This window comes from Cryptomeria japonica, chromosome 1 (assembly GCF_030272615.1).
Source record: "Cryptomeria japonica chromosome 1, Sugi_1.0, whole genome shotgun sequence".
In the NCBI taxonomy this organism is placed as follows: Eukaryota; Viridiplantae; Streptophyta; class Pinopsida; order Cupressales; family Cupressaceae; genus Cryptomeria; species Cryptomeria japonica.
In genome coordinates this window covers 233317493-233338541 of record NC_081405.1, presented here as the reverse complement: position 1 = coordinate 233338541, position 21049 = coordinate 233317493, and the positions used below count along the sequence as shown (strand labels likewise).

At 36.7% G+C, this 21049-nt stretch overlaps 1 protein-coding gene across 1 annotated transcript; it reads left to right on the top strand.

The window, feature by feature from the left end:
• The first annotated feature begins 216 nt into the window (after positions 1-216).
• LOC131042260 (caffeoylshikimate esterase) lies at positions 217-4916 on the top strand. Its single transcript, XM_057975600.2, has 9 exons — positions 217-749; positions 984-1034; positions 1272-1365; positions 1460-1492; positions 1661-1807; positions 1899-2029; positions 2145-2282; positions 3339-3437; positions 4208-4916. The coding sequence occupies exons 1-9, from the start codon at positions 747-749 to the stop codon at positions 4538-4540; spliced, it is 1029 nt and encodes a 342-aa protein (XP_057831583.1). The 5' UTR covers positions 217-746; the 3' UTR covers positions 4541-4916.
• The last annotated feature ends 16133 nt before the right edge of the window (positions 4917-21049 follow it).

Genomic DNA, 21049 nt, shown 5'->3' with positions numbered 1-21049 from the left:
ATTATTTTAATCAATACCACTTTATCTTAATAAGAGCCAATGATCACAAAAAGTTCCCTCATATAAGTATCAAGGAAGCCTAGAATTTCACGGTCATATGCAAACAGGGCATATTAATCCATAGAGTCTGATAGATTTTTAAGTTGTCACGGTCATATAGACAGTCAAAATCTCATGCCCACGAAAAAACAAGACATTAAAGATGAAAACAAGATCCGATCTTCTGGGCAAATTTGTCAACAGATAACCTAAAATCAATGCGATTATACTGACGCAAGATTCTAGAATAACAACTCAAGACTAATAAAATCAATGATATTAGAGTGGACTCTTATGGAGCGGCAAGCATCAGGGGAAATTAAGGAACAATTATCTTTAAAATAAGGATAGCTATGATCTAGTCAAACCTCTATAAATTACTGGTTTGTTATCTTTATAATAAGAATGGTGGGGCTAAAAATACGCGGACGTGAGGGATAAACGATTGGTGTTCTAGAATCTATAGTGTGTTTGAAAACTGGGGTGATGGAAACCGGCCGGGGTCGGTCCGGTCGTCGAAGAACGGTCCCTGTAGATGTGTTTGTCGTGCGTAATTACCTGGGCTTGCATGTTTTTCTATATATCTAGTGCTGTAAAGCAGTGCTGAACACCCTTTTCTAAGTTTTCCGAGCACAAAAATCCTGCTTTTGTGTTTTAGTTTTCTGTACAGCACCGATTTCTAAGCGGCCTTGTAGGGAATAGCTGATATGGTAAGAGTTCTGTTAGCTTAGGAGATTTTGTGTTCTATTTTTACCCTGTTTTTACATATCTGGAATAGCCAGATTTTGGCCGAAAGATCTGGTGTTTATGGAATGTTTATGATAATTTGACTGTTATTGAAACTCTCACCGATTTGTCATGACACGAAAGAAATTTGTGCACCCAGAAGTGCAGAGCTTTCCGAAAGGAAATTTTGATGAAAATCTGACGTTGGTTTTTTGCAGGCGGCAGAGCTGGTTGCAGGGGAGACGCACAATGATGTCACATATGAAGAGGTAAATATGCTTATAATATTAAATTTTATCCGTTGTCTTTTTCCTTTTATGTCCAGTCATGGTTACGAGATTCTAGAATCAGGATCGCTTTTTAAATTTGGATCCCCTGCTTCGGCCTTTGATGGTTTATAGATTTTTTTTTGTTTTTGAGATAGTTTTTCATGGAAAATTTTGATCTGGGTGTTGAGAAATTCTCCATTTGTAAGTTTTCTTCCTGTTTTTTCCGCGGTGGTGCAGGAATTCATTGTCAATTCTCGAGGATTAAAGCTGTTCACATGCAGATGGCTACCTGCAAATCGGGAAGCCAAGGCTCTTATATGTCTCTGCCATGGTGAGTCTTAATTTTTCTGTGGGTTTCAGAATAGTGGCTGAATTCCTAAATTTGGTTATATTGAAGCTTATTCTTCTTCATCTGGTGATTGCAGGCTATGGCATGGAGTGCAGCATATTCATGCAAGGTACTGTTTTTGCTTTCATTCAATTGTGTTTCCCTGTTAAATCCTGATTTTTCTTTTCCCCTTTCCAATCCAATTATCATGGTTTCAGCAGATTTAGATTCCAAAACAAATGTGAACAGTCAGAGTTGTTTCATTCAAGAGATATTAACAAAAATTCTGTTGTTTCAGACACGGCAATGAGGCTTGCCAAGGCCGGATATGCAGTGTTTGGCATAGATTGTGAAGGGCATGGAAAGTCTGCCGGATTGCATGGTTACGTGAAAAGTTTCCAAGATCTTGCAAATGACTGTGCAACTTTCTTCAAGAGCGTTGCTGGTATTTCTACTATTATAAATCTTTTCTATCTCTCTGCAATTCTATGACTGCATATATAAGCCTGCTACTGATGAAAATATATTTTGGGCAGAGAAAGAAGAGTATAAAAAGAAAGCAAGGTTCTTGTATGGAGAATCCATGGGTGGAGCCGTTGCTCTTCTCATACATAGAAAACAGCCTGGATTTTGGAGCGGTGCAGTGCTCGTTGCACCTATGTGTAAGGTAATGTTAGAACAGGCTAAATAAGATACAGAGGGTGATTTGTATCAGAGCAAGTGTAAATGAATAAAGAGAAAACAATTGAAGCTGGCTTACAAGGTGCTGTGCTTTATTACAGATAGCAGATGAAATGAAGCCTCATCCCCTGGTTATCAGCATATTAAACAAGCTGAGTTATGTTATTCCTACGTGGAAGATAGTGCCTACACAGGACATTTTATCCATTGCATTTAAGGACCCCGAGAAGAGGCAACAGGTAAACATCCCTAATCAATAGACTAAATATCAGCAGTCTTTTGGGTTTGGGTCTTTGTAGGGATTTGGGAATTTGGAATGGATGCTCTGTTTTTCATAATTTTATGTTTTACTTGGTGCAATCTTAGTAGTGATTAGAATAATTTTGACGCATCATGCAAAGCATCAAATATTAAAGTTTTGTCGATATCAATTTGGGTTAATTTGTTTATTTCTTATAATACTGATTTTATTAATAAAGAAAGAGTTTACATTGTAGTTGATATGTTGAAGTTTAGATGGTTAATTTGTTATAGTTAACATGTCTAATGTTTATGATAAGAATCATAAAATTAGATAATGTGAATAATGATAAATTGTTTATATTGTTCTAGAGTCAGCAGATCTGTAATAAATGGGCTTTTTGATAAACATAAACAAGAGCTTTATAGTATATAATAGATCATTCATATCAAATGTTATATTATAGATTTATTCATTTTTTGTGATTACCGTTTACATTAATCAAGTCAATCAATCGGTCATAAATAGATCTATTAAAGATCATAAATATGATAGATAATGAGTTGTTATATGAAGTACTTCATTCTACGTCATCAAAATAGAACATTTGAGTTACTCAAGATATGAAATTTCTATAGTCAATTATATTAGTTTATATTAGTTTGGTAAGATTTCTGAATTTGATCATGAAAACATATTTTATCATCAATGTTTCGTATCATACTCCATAATGCATCTCATCAAGATAAATTAACTAGAAAAAAAGATATAAAAAATAATTTTCATAATCAAACTCAGAAATCTGGTCAGGTCAAATTTTTTACTATTGCTATTTATTTTCAATTCCCACGCTAGAGATTAACTGAATGAGAGGTTGACTGAGTGAGGTTAAATTTTCTGTCATAAACACAAATCGTTCTCATATACAAAACAAAGGCGTAAAGATGCTTTAGTGTTTTCTCATTACTCTCTTTCCCATCCTTTTCTCCAAAATTGCAGATAACCCAAAGCAATTTTCCATTTTCAGCATTCTAACCATGTAATTTAAATGCAGATTCGTGCAAATCCATATGCTTATCAAGGAAAACCACGTTTGAAGACCGGATACGAGCTCCTGATGACAAGTATTGATATAGAGAAACGGCTTGACGAGGTAGGTCCTGTTCCATCACTTATCTCTAATACTTTATCTTAAGTTGGTCCACAATGAATACACTTTTGACCCAAATATTCCTGCGCGTGTTTAAAGAGCAACTGGGTAGATCTTTCGAGACAGAAAAATATCTGCGTTAATTATTAGCATATTTATATTTTTTTAAAATTATGTAAAATATGTATTTATCTATTATTTCATTTAAAATATTTCTGATGTTTAAAATTTTGAATTGACGTTATGCTATTTTTCCGATTTAATTGTGTATAATTTATTTGTATCAACGTTTCAGATCAAACTCTATGATCCATCATCAGAATGAGAGAGCTCCGTAGAAACTACCCTCTCTCATCGTCATGATGGATCATAGAAGGTAAGGGCCAGTCTTAAATTACACACACTAAGCAACATATTAAGCCCAGAGAATGTTAGTCAACTTTGACTGTAACGCTTTTAAGCTTAGAAGACACCATAAGCGACGGCCAGCCTTAAACCCCACACACTAACCCCACACACTAAGAAACATATTAAGCCTAGAGAGTGTCAGTCAACTTTGAGTGTTTAACACTTTTAAGTCGAGAAGTGTAAGCATAGTGTGTGATTTAAGCCGTTCTGAGTGGAAGTCGTCTTTACAGCAGCTCTCTCATTCTCATGATAGATCATAAAGTGTAATCCGAAACATTGATGCAAATAAATTATACCCAATCATAATAAGAAACATAACATAACAAACTGTCGAATTCTAATGTCTCATATCTTGAATTGTGCAGGTTACTCTTCCATTCCTGATTGTCCATGGAGAAGATGACAAAGTGACCGATCCCTCTGTGAGCCAATTGCTGCATGATTCAGCCAGGAGCCTGGATAAGACTTTGAAGCTGTACCCTGATATGTGGCATGGCTTGACCTGTGCTGAGCCCCCTGAACATATTGAGTTGGTGTTCTCAGACATCATTTCATGGCTTGACAAGAGAAGCCCAGCTGGGTGCCCCGATGAAAACAGTTTCATTAAGAAATCCAATGATAAACACGAGGGAGTTTCAATGATTGCTGAAATCGAAAGAAAGTTTGCCAATGACAAGATTCCTTCTTCCGAAAGATAAGCTGAAAGAAAAGGGGATCCCTTAAATTTATTGTACGAGTGATCCCCAAGAGAAAAGACTATAATCAATTAAAAAACATGGACGGCAGGAGTTCAGTTGATGACAAAATGGAATCTGTTTGGAGGTCAGTTGAAATGATCAGACAAGCCTGCTGTTCATTTAAATAGCCAAGTCAGCGCTTCTAGAGTGTTAGCGTGCTGTGGTGTATATGAAAAGGTCAAATCACGTGGGACATGAGTTCCGTGTTGCTTTACTAGTATTTCTTAAATGTTGGGTCCCCCAATAGTCTACGTCGTACGTACGTAACGCGGGGCATTACATAAAGATTTGTTTATTATACTATAGAAATAAAAGAATTCTATTGTTTTGATGGATACCTACTTCAATGTAATTTGGAACCCAAAGGTCAATCATGAATGCTTTTAATTATTGTTACTTTTTAAACTAATAAAAAATAAAATAGAAGGGGCATCTTTGTAGTTCGAGTGGTTGTTAAGGTTGAGTTAAGGTTTTGGGTTCTTTTCATGTAGATCTAAAGTTCAACTCTTATTGGTCGAACTAACTTGATGGGAGTGACTTGTGGGTTGTTGTACCCATACTTAGGAGACCAATCTTGTCTAATTGCACCCCATTCGAACCCCAACTTGGCATCAAAGATAAACCCAAGGCAAGGTCTAGTGGAAATCGTTAGGATGAGATGCATGGATAGTCTTGGGTTATCAAAATAAATAAATAAAATAAAATAGAAGTAATAATAACACTAACATTTGTACCATAAGGGATACTTTGATTGAAAAAATTATAGGTTTTTTTGATTGACAAAAAAGTAATATTTAAGTTTTTGATATTGGATTTAGTCAAATTGGTAGAAAAAGAGAGCAATATGAGCATTCTCAAGTCCAAGGAGACATATATAGCTTTAAAATAGTGTACTTTGAGTTGTTTAATAGGAAAGAGAATTTAATTATTTTCTATGTAGTTTATTAAAGAAGCGAGTTCTATTGTATTGAGTGGGGATTTGAGATTGTTGTGGATAAGAGTGAAGAATTATAGGAATATAGGGTGAGATAGAGATGGTGCAAAAGATAACAAAGTTTGATTGAATTTCAAGATTTTGCATTCTATAGTATGGCATCTCCAATTTAAGTCAATTGAATTTACACCTCATAAAATAAATAAAGAAAAATAGACCTGATAAAAGAGAAAAGCCTTTAAGTAATCACTTATTTCTTCTATATTTAACGAGATCATATATTATATTATGATAATTTGATTGATATTGAATTTTTTGAGTTTTAGGTTATAAGGTTGCTTGCAATTTATGGAAAGTAATTTTATTTGTCTTGTTTTGTGAGTTTGTTGATAGGAATTGACTTTGGTTGAAGCAATTTCTTCAAAATTTTGAACTCCATTCCACGTTTTTTGATAGAAAAATTTAAATATAGTATGGACAAATTGAGGTAAGAATGGACAAAGTTACAATTTGTGAGAAATGTCTAGATAAAATACTTTACAATGAAGATTTATCTCCAATGAATTAGAAATACCTTTGATTATTCCTTAATATTCATTCTAGCTTCTAAATTAAAATTTGATTAAAATTTGTTAAAAATATTATCTATATTTAATCGTGTACCCTTTATATAAAGTCATATCTTACATACAAGACACATCTCTCAAGCATGATACATATTTAATCTGATTTTTGATACATCTATTTAGACATTGTAGGATGAAGCTGAACATCAAAACTAAAAGGAAGATCGTAAGGCCTTTTCAAACTTCATAATAATACAACATAGAACAAAGATTACAGTTTATCTCATTTCAACCTTATAGGATAATAATAGAGTAACTTCTTCTCCTACAACACTCAATTCCACTCCACAATAAATTTTTGCATTGAAAGAAAGACAAGTTATAATTATCCCTCTTAAAATCTTCTCATTGTCTAAATTTTAATAGTATGTTGAGTGAGTTTCCCTCAATTGTAGACAAAGAGTGAATCCTTCAAACAACAACCCACAACTCTCCTATTCAGCAGTTAGGTTGTGAATAATGCTGGATGTCAATTTCAAATCCATTTTTTTTTAAGAAGAGCTTTGATATTTATATCGATTGCCTAAAAAAATTGGTTGCCTTGCTGAAAATTTTGAAAAGCAAATCAAAACAATTTATATAATTAGATAATGTAAATAATGATAAAAAAATTTATATTGGTCAAATTAGTTGATCCATAAAAAACGAGCTTATTAATAAACATAAACAAGAACTATATAGTGCAAGCTAAGTTGATCAAGGGATCCTCAGCATATTGAACAAGTTGAGTTGTGTTATCCCTACGTGAAAGATAGTGTCTACACAGGACATTTTTCCCTTGACATTCGAGGATGAATGCATTAAATTAATTAAATGGGAGGGAATTATAGTTCTATATATCTTGTGGAGATTTGACTCGATCTTCGATAAGGAGCATAGAGTTGACCCCTTTTATTCTAGCTTATTCTAGCAGATTTATTAATCTTTATTTTGAATGTAAGAAATAAAACTCAAAACCAATTAAATTTTGGCGTGCAAGATTGTGAGTCTCAAGGTAAGCACAAGATTTCAATTTTCAGTGTGAATTTAGACATTAAATTGGAGACTGCAGACAACCTTTTTTCTAAATATACATCATGATAAAAGCATGCCATCATGTAAACTGAGTTTGCTATACGGGAAGGAATATTTCAAATCGAAAGATTTGAGAATATTTGTGGCCTCACCACTACAAAGACTTTAGGGCGGTGCTTCCAAATTGTACTGCTCTATGTTTGCTTCTTTATCATCTCTATCTATTGAAAGGAAACCCAAATATTCCTCATGTCATAAGAATGATTTGATGATGATGTACAAATAAAAAAAAGTGACAATATAATGTGCAAATTCACACTGTAAACTGAAATCTTTCTTTCACTTACGTGGAGACCAAGTTCCACAACTTTTAGACCAGAGTCGTCTATACATTTCCCCACCAATTGGCATGCATATTCATTTGGAATAATGTCTCACACGCCCACAAACTCTATCTTCACATCTTCTTCTGTTCTTTCATTGCAAGTCACTTTTTTCATTGCAAATCACTTTTGGTTTGAAAATCACACTCAAAAATATGATAATTAAAAATTAGCTTCTAACTTATATTTAAATTTATTATATAATAATCTATATAAATAATAGAGATACTAATATCTATGTAATTTGATTATTTATTGAAGTGTTAATACTTTATGTTAACAGTAATTCTCATTATAAATGATTATAATATATTAATAATTCATCTGAAACTTAAAATAAATGATTTAACTATAAAATTTTATCAAGTTATCTGATTAAAAAAATACTGAGCATAAGGGCTTTATCAATCAACTTACTTTAAACCCCAATTTTGGTGTGTTGATTGCAACGAAAGTTGACAAGTGTAGATTAACACCTCTTTGAGTACAAACATGCAATGGTTATTGTGACACCACATCTTCTACATCACTAGCAAAATTAATCCCATTATATAGGGCAAGGGTCTCAGTTAGTACCCATGTTCCGATATCTATTCACTCCATACCCACCTAACCCACCGAATAACTTCTACATTTTAACTAATAGAAAACTTTTAAAGTCTACTTAATGTAATAACCCACCCATAATTAACTCAACAAAATTGACCATTCTTTTTTTTTTTGTTTAATCATTTATGTTTGATTCAATCGCATACTCTAGGCATCCATCCATTTGGATTAGGCATTCATCCATCCGGGATGAGCATCTAACCATACGGGTTAGGCATTTGTCCATACGGGACATAAGATTTCATCTATCCAATACAGGATAGGCATCTACCCATACGGGGTAGGCATCTATCCAATCAGGATAGGAGGTGCTCTGGCCAGAGACTTAGACTCATCGGGACCATTCGGGTCATTAGCCACTCACTAAGTACTACACTCTTCTAACAGAAGTGCACCGAGGTCGCTGTCCTTAGGAGTAATTAAATAACATAATACAAGCTTGAATTCTGCCTCGGAATTTGGCTTAAAGCCTCGGGAAGTCAAGCGAATCACGGGATTCCTTCCAAGTATGCACTAAATTACTTTTTCCATTTTAATTATCTTTCAAATTATGATTCTATTCAATCCTTCTATACCAAGCCTAGACCCCACCCATGAACACCTGAGTATGAGGGACAACTCCATCCCAAGACTGCCTACATACCCGCTTCGGCACGGGATCAAGGCGTAAAGTATGTAGTTCCATTTTCTACTCTATGGTTTGATGTAAATTGATTAGTGGGTACGCAACCCTTTCTAGGGTCAATGTCCCACACAGTTTCTCTGCGGTTGCTACCCACGATGGTAGCGCTTAAGCAAGGGCTCAAGATGGCCTATTGCTTGTGGCCTAAAACAACTAGATCCTAATTCTTAACATAAGCGTCACCCTTGACCAATTGTCAATCGACAACAATTCTTCGAGATTAAATCAATTTTATAAAAGCATTTCACTCATCATCTCTATAGGGGTTTACTATAGTTTAACTCAGCGAATCAAAGATCGTTTTAGAATTATCTTATTAAATTATCGATCCAAGGGGGATTACCCGCCCCTTGGATTTTAACTTCCAAGTGTCCCTTATTACTCCCCGACGATTTATAGGGACGATGCCACAGACATCGTTGATGTAGCTTTATTAGGCGTTAAGTGCAGTAGTTCAACATGATGGCATTACCCATAAGCGTGACCCAGAGGCACTGTATATACCGAACGCTACTAGGTTTTGGTTTTCCAACTTCCTTTATTTAATTTTCTAACTTATGATAAACATCATGCTTGAAAAATAATTATGAATTGAACACGTATAATTAGACATTGCAAAGCTCAATTAATTGAAATAACTACTTGATGAATTACATGGAATAAAAACCATAACTAACATTATTTATTATTCAAAACTTGAAATATAACTTTGCATAATAATAACGATTAGGAAACTTGCATAATAATATTTAAACGCGAAACTTGCATGGAGATGGAAACGCCAATAAATGTAATCAATGTAAAGCAATTTGCATGAGGCGAAGGTAGGGTAAGTTACATGCGAGAATATTGCTTATAAAGCCACTAATCCCAAAATAGAATTTAGCTGCAAGTCATTTAATATGGATTAATTGCTAAGTGGATCTTAAGAGGATCTAAGTATAATTTAATTTACAATTTATAAATTTGATAAAACTAGTTATAAATCTAAAAATTACCTAAGTTAAATTTTTTTATTAAACTTAAATTTATATATATAAAAAGAAAGAATTTAAATAAACTAAAATTTTATACATATTTTAGAAAAAGAATTTTTAAAAATTAACTTTGCCTTGGATTTAAAGTTTGATTGGCATTAACAAAGGCCAAGTGGGAGTGGGACCCCATGGGTCCCCTCCACTACCCTGCGGCCACTGTCGCAGCAGTGACCGCAGGCTAGTGGGGGGTAGCGTTACGGTACCACTCCCCTGCGGATTATTAACTCCGTTCCTCACCTGCAAGCCGATACATACGGAGTACTATATCGTGCCAGAATAAAAATTAATTGCTTCACATAAATTTATTAATACCTTATGCGCATATATATATATATATATATATATATATATATATATATATATATTTTAATAGTTTCATTCTAGAATATTAAATTGTATAAAAGGAGAATACATAAACATGTATGTGTATATAAGAAAATATTAATGTAAGAGTGAGAATAACAATTCAATTCCGGGGATGAAAGTGTAACAAAGAAATAAAACAAACAGAGAATAATTTGCTCCAGATTATCAAGAAGTAGGCAGATGTTTATACAAAGCTCACACAGGGGGATTGAGAGTTTATTTCCAATATTCACAAGGAGATTGTTTATTTCCAGTATTCATAGGAAGATTGTTTATTCAACTAATATTCACAGAGAGATCTTGTTCAACTCACAAGGAGATTTATTTAACTAATAATCACAGAGAGATTAAAGAATGAGATCCAAATTTCCATTTGAAGAACCAGAGAAATGAATTAGAGGGAAGAAATAAAGATTCAAATCACACAGGGAAGAATTTTAATCTCAGAAAAAGAGATTTAAACAAATAAAGGAATATGATTTTATTTTTTTGGTAAAATCTTTGGAAAAAAAAGCAAGATCATGTGCATATTTTCTTAAGGGAAATAAAATAAATAAATAAACTATCTTTTACATGCACTATATGAAAGCATTATCATTATTATTTATCCCTAAATAAAAGATTTACAATCTAATATAAAAAAAAAAAATCTTTATATAAAGGAAGATCTATAACTATATTTTTGATATTACGAATTCCTCATAAGTGAATGTGAAATAACAAGGAGAGAACCTGGTTTATTGAGCTTGATGTTGAATCCACTAGCTATCCTTATGATCCTTTCTTGCAACTTGAGAGAAATCCTTCAAACAACAACTTAAAATTCTTGCAACGAAAATGAGACTACCAAAGAAGATCTACTTCTAAAACTTGGGAAATTTCCTTCAAAACATAATCAACTCCCTTCTTTGAAACTTGCATACAATTTTATAAGAAAATTCCCTCCATTCTACTATCTAGAAAATTTAATTAAAAAGGAGATTCTTTTCTAATATTGGACTCATGCAAATTGATTAAATTTAGTGGTGGAGTTACATGCAAGGTGGTGAAGATTCCTCTAGAAGCTTCTTATTCTTCCTACAACATGTGCCATAATTGGGAGTGGAAAATAAATAAATAAAAATAATGTATATTCTCCAAGTGTGTGTGTGTGTATTATTATTTTCATTTTTTTTATAACATTTATTCAATTATTTAAATAGCTTATCCAAAAATATAATAGAATTGTATTTAAATCAAAAGGTGATAAAGGAGGGTTGTGACACTTAAAATTTTCAAATACACTAATCCATCTACATGAAATTATCCAAAAGACCTCCACATCATTCCTATCCACCCATGAGCTCCAATGCTCTTGGAAGCAATTTGAATGTCAAACATAAAATCCAGAAGTCCAAAAATTCACATATGTCCAAAGATCACCATGTCCCATGTAAAACAAAGTAAAATTTGATCTGGAAAAGCAAGAAGAAATATATAAAAGGCCACAAAGGCCCATTAAGAAAAGAGGAAAATCAAAAAACCATGTGGATTCCTCAGTTGCTCATAGAAGAAATGCATTCCAAAGAACCACAAAGAATAGAAAAATAGTAAGCTATGTGGGTTCCCAAGTTGCTCGTATAGGAACTACATTCTAAAGAAAAATAGAAATTGGCATCCAAGCTTGTTATTCCAAAGGCTTTCATTACTCTACCTAAACATCTCCCACCTTTCAAATCTAATTTGGGCCCCTATGTCCCAAATTCCACTATCTTAGATACCCCATCATCTCCTTCATATATTTTGGGCCCTTATGTCCCAAAATCCACATCCACTTCTCCATCAAAATCTCAAACTCCAAAATCCAGTTTTCCTCCATCACTTTGCCACCCTTCAAGGTGTGTGTTAATGTTGATCTTGCCAATATTTCCATCCACCCCTACACAAATCTTCCAATACCTCATCCATTATTCAACACCAATTTTCCATCCCTCTTATCCAATACTTTGCATAAATCCTTACCCTGTTCCATCTTATTATCCATTTTATCTCCCTTTACCATCACCCTACCAACTTGTTTGAGCATAGCTTCAATAGCCATGGTCCATTGTAGCACATCTTTCAAGAGTACTATATAAAGAACAATATGCTTGATTCCTTCCTTCATCTCCTATCATGCATCCATTATCTTCCAAAAAAAAATAAAAAATAAGATGATAAAAAGAAAAAAAATTAAAAAATGAAAGAGAAATAATTCGTCCAATGGCGAAAACTACCTCTTGTGGCACCTCGGGTGAGTACCATGATGAAAAACTAGGAAGCCAACATCATGTCAAATCTATTACCCTCTTGCACTCTACACTTGGGGGAAAATTTCATCCATGCTATCATATCCACCACATCCTCCATTACTTCTTATTCACACCAACATACATGTTATGCCTTGCATACTCATCCTTGCATCTTGCTTGGTAAGAATCGGGCTCCCTCCCTCTCTCTCTTTTCCTTTTTTTCAACCTTTCTTTCTTTCTTCATTGCTTGTTGTTGTTTTTCTTTTGCCCTTTTGTGGGATCCTGAGTTCTCGGGGTTCCTTGGTTTCATGTTGTGTTTGTGTTTTTCTTGTTTCCCTTGTGGGATTCCGAAGTTACGAAGTCCCGGGGTTCAAGAAGAGTGACCTGTTGGATATAAAAGTTGACTGCATCTAGTTGCTACGACTTAGGCCATTTCATTTCTCAGATCTACCCCAACAAAGTATCTCTATGCACGGCACCAAAGATTGAGTCTGCTCAAGTCTTGTTTGTCTTCCTTGAAAGCAAGAAACAACTTTGGCCATACCAACAAAACCTCCATGCGCAACAAATTGAATTTGTGCATGTGCGATGAATAAATTCTCATGTGAAAAATATGTTTCCCCTACCCTCATCGGAATCAACCGTTTTCTAACCAGTTCAGTAATGTTCCAGGATAAGGATTTGGGAAAGAAGTTCTTTCAAGTGCACCAAAATTGAAATTCATCATGGTCTGTATGGTCTGTTCCCTACCCTAAGCAGAAGCAACCATTTTTCTGAAATTCAGACAACAATTTTCCAATTTATATCATGTGGTGCACGTATAAAAACTGCTCCCCATGACGTTCTTATTAGTAGAGTGTGACGGGAAGAAGCATGCAATTTAATGGTCTGGGTACTAGCTGTAGACACTTAAAAATAATTATTTTAATTATTTTTAATTTCCTCACATAATTAATTAATTATGTCAATTCGAATTCTCCTTAATATTAATTAATTAAAATTAATATTGTCACTATAGTATATGGTTGATTTATTTAATAAATCAATCCCTCCCTCTATTCTTCTAAAGGTGGAATCCTCATAAATCTTCATCTTAGCTAATTAATTCAATTAATTAGTTAACCCACATGACTCCTCCAAATCATCTTCCTAATCTATCATTAGCCTAATAAAGTCTTCTAGAAACTCTCTAAACCCACTTAGCATTATTCTTCTAATTTTTAATTCCCTCACTAATTCTCTCTCCTAGTCAAATCCTCCTACAAATCCCATTTCACCTAATTCTTCCTCTAATTCTCTCCTAATGAGTTGCTAGTGGCTAATCATCATGATTAGCCACAAAGTCAACCTCTTGTCCCTTCCATCCAACTACTAGCTTTTAATGCTCTTTTCTTAGGTGAATGTGAGATTTTCAAAATCTCACAATCCTCTAGGCATCTCATCCCCCAAGGAATTTTTAATTCCTTCTTATTCCTCTAATCCCCATGATCATCCCTTTTTGGAGAATTTTTAATTCCTCCTCTCCATTCTTCAAGGAAGGTCACATCTCTTGCTCCTCTCAAGGCACATTGGGAAGTCTTCCCAATGCACCATGCTCTTCTCAAGGTACCTTGGGAAGTCTTCCCAATGCACCTTGTGGAGTGTGGAGACAAGAAATGCCTTTAAGGAATATCTCTTGGTCTCCACAACCTCTCTTGGACCTTGTCTGAGCTGACAAGCAATCCTAGCCCTTCATCTTGGATCCATCCTAACCGTCCATTCTTCCTCTCCTCTTCCTATAAATTGAGGACTCCATCCCTTCATTCATCATCTCTCCAAGTTTAGTAATCTCATGCTGCCCTTTTGAGCCTAGGAAATCATCTTAGCAACCTTATCATATCCAAATCATATCTCACCCACACTTAATCATTTCATCCTTATCATCCTCCAAGTCCATTCCATTTGTGCACAATATTGGAGAGCCATCCACATCAAGCAAGAAAGAGGAGCACATCAAGTGGAGCATCATCCGAGGGTGCCTTCACTTCATCTAGCTCCATCCGAAGGAGAAGGTACAAGGTTTGTGAGGTATATGCATGGTTATATCTTGTTTTAAGCATTTCAAACTATGTCTTTCAATGTTATATGATTATAGGTTTTGATTTTTACGTTCGTTATCTAATCCACCTCACCAGTATTTTCCCCTCTTCATTTTGGCATGCCCGGTGGGACCCACGTCCCTAAGAACTAATGTTTTTTATGAGTTTTTGTGAGTTGTGAGATGCAGGTTTCAGAACAGCGTGACTAACTCGGGTTCAACGCGACAGAAAACCTACTTCAGCGCGAGCACAGGCGAATCAGCGTGATCGCTAGCGCTTCAACACGACCGACCTGACATATTTCAAATCCTTCCCGCCTGCTTTTGAAATTTAAAATTTTACTATCTGTTTGTTGGTTTACCGTGAGCGCAGGCGTATTAGCGCTAGCGTCGACGTTTCAGCGTGGGTGTTTTTTTATCAGCACGAGCGTTTTATGTTATTCCCGCTTAGCCATTTAAAGTTAAAATTTGAAATTTTACTCGCTAACTCACACAGATCTCTATTTTCAGGTTCAGCGCAAGCGCAGGCGTTTTAGCACAAGCACAGGCATATCAACGCAAGCATTTCTGCCAGCACGACAGATAGGTGTAAAATCCTTTCCTATTTTGTGTGATGTGTCATTTTTCGCTTACTGGTTTATTTAGTTCAGTGCATACGCAGGCATTTTGATGCCTATGCATCATTTCGGTGCAGCTGGCTGCACTTCAGCGAGTGATTTGTTTGTGTAGTGCAGTTAGGACTAATTTCCAGCTTTTTAGTTTTGCAATTTAATCCGACTGTCCAAGACTCAGAAAATAAAATAAAAAACTACTAATCCCACTGTTTGCAGGTTGCCTAGTAGATTCAACCAAATATTGTGCATTTATTTAAGTTAGGCACCTAGATATTAATTAAAATGGAATGAATATCTGCCTTACGTGTTTTTAAGAAAAGCGTAAAGGTAGGAGAGTATGCTCTCGTCTAACTAGACGATTGGAAATCCAGACCCTCCAACCTTTTCTTGTTTGTTTGCATGTTTACCTCTAGCGGGCCTGCCCTCCCAACTTGCTCTTTGAGAAGGTAAGAGGGGAACGACCCAAGTGAGTACACTTGGACCTGGGGTTCCCAACTCACTATAATAAATAGGCCATTTACTACAAAAGGGTCAATGGTTGGGGCTATATGAGAGTTCACTCTCACATTGGGTGCTTAGTAGGATCCTAGAGATTTTAATCACGCTTGCGTGACTACTAAGTTCTTGCTGCTTCATTGGGCTATAGGCCCCAATTGCGCTTGCGCAATTGCGAAGGGTAGCTCCTAACAGGAAGACTTACTAAACACCTTGTTTATAGTGGCCAAAAACCTTCTAGTCATTGGTGCAGGAGGTCAGACCTTCGAAGCCGCCCATATTTTTACGACCATTAGTAGAGACACAAAGTTCGCCATGAGGATTTTTCATGGGAATTGATGTTTGGCTACCCCAAGAAGTGAGTGTCATGGAGGGGAGCTAGTGGGGTCAAGCATCTAAGTGTCCGCTTTGGGTAAGCGTAGCTGGGAAACCAATTGGGATCCAATGACTATTGTCCTTGTCAGCCTTAAGAATGTTGTAGAAGAGCATGAGTGTCTTTGAGTTAATATACATTTGGTCATTGTGTTTGCTTTGATTGATACACACTTGCCAAGAGTAGACTAAAAACACGTCATTATCCTCAAACATTTTGCAAAGCATTTGTCCAAACACCAACAATTATCCAAGTCATTGCCCACATAAAATCCAAAATTGCGTCAAAACTTCGTCTATCCCATGTCTCATAAGCCCAAGTGAGAAGCTAAGAGTCTGTGTTCTCCATCAAGGTTTAGATTCTTTCCTTAAAACACCAACTATCATCAAAATCTAGGTGGTCGTGCCCCTTCATATAACTTGCCATTCAAATCGATCCTCTTTTGAGTCATGTTCATGCCAAGAACAACCTAGTCATCAAAATTCTTCTAAGCCATCACTATCATACCTCCTCCATCAATCATCCTCAAATCAATCTCCCACCACTATCAAATCAATTATCAAAATCCAAATCCAATCTTCTTCTAATCCAATTTAACCTCATGTTAAGGTTACATGCCTTGTGAAGTTTCATTTAGACCTCATCATTAATCAATTGGATCTCGTGCTTGAAGAAGAATCCTCTCTAAGTACCTTTTGCCTAATCCTTTTTGAGTTGATCAAGACTCTTAACTCACATCTTTACTTTGCTTAGGGTCATTAGTCAACCCTTGGTGTAAGAGAGTCTTTTTAATCATCATTCCCAGATCTAAATTCTACCCAACCTGGTCATTACCTTGCTTGTGGTTTCATCCACCACCTAAAATCCTCATCCAAGGACTAAGGTGTCAAATCCTAATAAAATCTGGGCTCTAATCCAAGAACCCCACCAATCAACAAAATCCCTTGTCATCAAAGACAAAATCCAAAATTCCACAAATATCTTGCTAAGTCCTTTCATCACAAATTTCCTCCTCCAAGCTTTTCTAAGGTTATTTGTGTATGGTCACAACTCGATCCCAAAAGAAAAAGATGGTTGAACAACAATATGGCATGCCGGACATTAGTGTCCTATATGAAGATCCCATGCAAGATCCTACACAAAGTGGGCAACCTAGCAATCAAGATCAAAGCCAAAATCCTAACATGGTTAGCCAAGATGAACTCTCCTTGGAAGTGCAAAATTTTCTAGCAGACTCTTATAACCAAGAGATGATTGAAAAGTTCATCCAACACAATCCTACTGCACTTCTAAAGACTCTCCTTGAAAATGGAGCTCAACTTCCACCCGAATTTGATAAATCCACCCTCGGCCAACAACCACGAGGAGACCTTGCTCCCTCACAAAGTGTTGCACGTATTATCCAAAATCAATCAATTGCAGCCCCACCAATCATCCAAGTTCAATCAATGCCGCCCGTGGTGCCTCCCACCATGGTCTCCATCCCACCTCCTTCCTCTTTACCATCTATACCACTATCAAATCTGATCTCATCTATTCTCCAACACGCTTCTATGCCACTTCCTTCCATTCAACCACATATTTATATTCCACAAACTTCCCTTCCCACCAACAATGTCACAAATTTTATCTGGGGCGTACTCAATCCTATCACAACAGTTTACGGACCGCAACCAACTATCACACAAATCCCTGCGACATCGGTCCTCACATCCCACGTTCCTGCCTCCTCATCGTATCAATACATTGGTGGTGGTGCACCTTCCTTGACTCATCCAATTCTTGGGGCAAATACAATTCATCATTATCAAAGTCCACAACATGATCTCATCAAGGAAATTCAAGACATGAAAAATGTCATCAAGGACATGAAAGAAGGGATTAACAAGTGAAAACCTTACTCGTTTGAGGAATTTTGTCCTTGTCCATATGACCTATCCATATCAGTTGCACCTTACCCTCCAGGATTTGAGATCCCTAAATTCACCAAGTATGAGGGCAAAGGAGACCCCCGTGACCATGTCCAGGAATTTCACATCTTATGTCAAGAAGTCTCCTATAGTGACCTATATCTTCGCAGACTCTTTCCCAAGAGTCTCATAGGAGATGCCCTGGCATGGTTCTCATCTCTACCACGAGACTCCATTGTCTCCTTTCCAAATTTGGCAGAGAAATTTGTGGCCCACTATGCTTACAACATGGCTAATGACGTTTCTATGATGGACCTATGTAACACAAAACAAAGGCCCGGAGAGACTTTCACCAACTTTCTACAAAGATGGCGACATCTTATCAAGAAATTCCAGTGGGACATGCCAGAACAACATTAAATTGAGCTATTTCAAAAGAACTTGGTGCCTGAACTTTCAAGACCCTTGACATCCCAATGTATCAAATCCTTCCAAAAATTAACTGATAAGGGCCTCGCTCTTGAACGTGTCGAAGAAGGAATCTTAAAACATTACTAACACAAAGTTCTTCCTCTTATCAAAATGACAAGCCAAAATTCTGGTCTAAAAACAAAAATGTGGTCAATGATGGTGAAACTGATGCAAAGCGGGTCCAAACAATGGCTGCTCCCCAAAAACCCACCACCAATAATCATCAATTCAACAATCAAAACAACCAAAATCAATCACAAAAGCCTCACAACAATGTTTCAATCTAGGGACGATCACCCCGATCAAATAATAGGACTCCAAGAGATTTCACCCCCCTTGCTGAGCACATTGAAATGGTGTTTCAAAAACTTGTCCAAGCAGACGCAATGGTCTTTCCGATCACTTGCCCATTTGACCCCAATCAACCCAAACCTAGATGGTATAATGAGAATGAGTATCGTGAGTATCATCATATCAAGGGACATGACACACGAAAGTGCATGAAACTCAAAATCTACATACAAGATCTCATTGATAAGGGTGAGATTGAAGTAGCAAACGCAAAACCTGGTAATAACAATGACAAACTTAAAATGTACCAGGAACCATTCCTGAAGCACAATAAAGGAAAAGGCTCATCATCTAACGCAGTGGGTTATGACTACACCAATCACATAACCGGCTTTGACTCTTTAGTGGGTCACATCGAGCCCATAGACAACCATGTTAACATCATAATCATCCAAGGAGTTAATCCTCCCCCTCCCCAAAGCAGACCAAACCCTGCTAGGATAGTCATTCAAGGCACCATGCCTTCCACCTCCCATCCCCAAAATGACTGTAATGTAACCACACGTAGAGTAAAAGTCACCATCCAAGGAGTTCCTCCCCCACCAAACCCCCCACCCATGTCTGCCACCCGCCGATATGACCTCCTAGATCAACTTGGGAAGACCCCCACATAGATTTCCATTCTAGAACTTCTCAAGACTTCCCTTGTGCATAAGGAAATTTTGGAACAAGCCCTCCTTGAGTCTCGCGTTCCTGATAACATCAATGCTACTCAATTCCAAGCTCTCATTGGAAACCTTGCTGCCTAGCAACACCTTGTGTTTATATCCAGAGATGCTTCTGCAGATGAAGATCACAACAAACCCTTGCACATTGAAGCCCTTATCCAAAAACATAAAGTCAAACCTATTTTGATAAACAGTGGATCCAGACTTAATTTGTGCACATACAAGTTAATAAAACAATTAGGACTCTCTGAGGACTTGGTAGACACATTAGGAAGTGTAAAGCGGAAAATCGCGATCGAACCCTAGTTGCTCTCCCCTCTTCCAACTCCAAGGAGAGAGAAGGGAGGTCGCTAGGGTTGATGGTTTTCACTTGAGAAACTTTACATTCAAAAGAGGGGTTGAAACCCACAAGATCCAATCCCACGCAATGCCAGATTGGATGCTAAATGAGTTTCAAGGGTTATGACAGCAAGGCTACCCTCTTTTGTAAAGAATGTGCATAGAAGAATTAAGCTAGGAATGCATAGAAAGTGAGAAAGATTCGCTTATAAACTGAGATAGGAATACAGTATGAAGCTGCGGACCTGGAATTAGCAGTAAAATGTCGATACGGCACTGTCCTGCAAATTTGAGTGAAAGTTGCTGGGACGATGGCGCCCGAGCGCCACGGTCCTCCGAAAAATCCGCGAAACGAAGGGGGATCTGTTTGTCTCTGCACAAGGATTCCAGATCTTCAATTTCAGCCGCGTACCTGCAACCTACACACAGAAAAGCAAAGATGATTGGGGGGTTAGGGATTAGGGGTTTGCCTTTAGGTCAAACCCCAGTTTTGGAATTAACCAAGAAATGAGCAATGCTGTAAATGTAAATGTCTGTAATGTAAAACAAGTACTAATACCTTGTTGTAAGGATGTTTGTATCCTTATGTGCGAAGGTATAGATGTTGTATGTTGTATGTTGTAGTAGAATGTTGTAAGTGATCTCCTCTTCAATGGTTGAATCCTTGTCTTGAATGCAACCCTTAGCCTTGAATGGAGACTTGAAATGATCAATTGCTTGAAGGAATGCTTGAATGCTTGAGTATAGTTTCCACGCTTGTACACATATGACCTTCTTCCCTAAATGGGAGAGGAAAATGTAGTTTATATACTTGCCAATTAGGGTTAAAAGACTGATTTTTCCGACCTTAGGGCGACCAGGAAATATTATTTCCAATTTGCAAACAAAAAGACCCGAAGTCCCATAGGAGACTGGGCCCAAAATAGGGCCAGGGACCAGGGTGCTGGGCGCTTTTGTCCCACCTCCCGGGACAGCAGGGTGCAAAGGAGGTTCAGGCCAGGGTGCTTGAAAATGCAGTTTTTGGTGTCGTGGACAAGTTTCGGGGTCTCCATTCAGGTTCCGTGTTGCGTCGCCATCGTGAAGACTGAAATGCAGTCGAAATTGCAAGTGTCGCAATTTTAGGACGCTACATTTAGCCCCCACTTTAGCGGGAGTATGTATGCTCATACTTTCGGTAAAGTACAAGGAAACAATATTGAAAGACTTTCACCACGTCAAGGAGGCAAGACACACCAAGCCCCCAGTGGACTA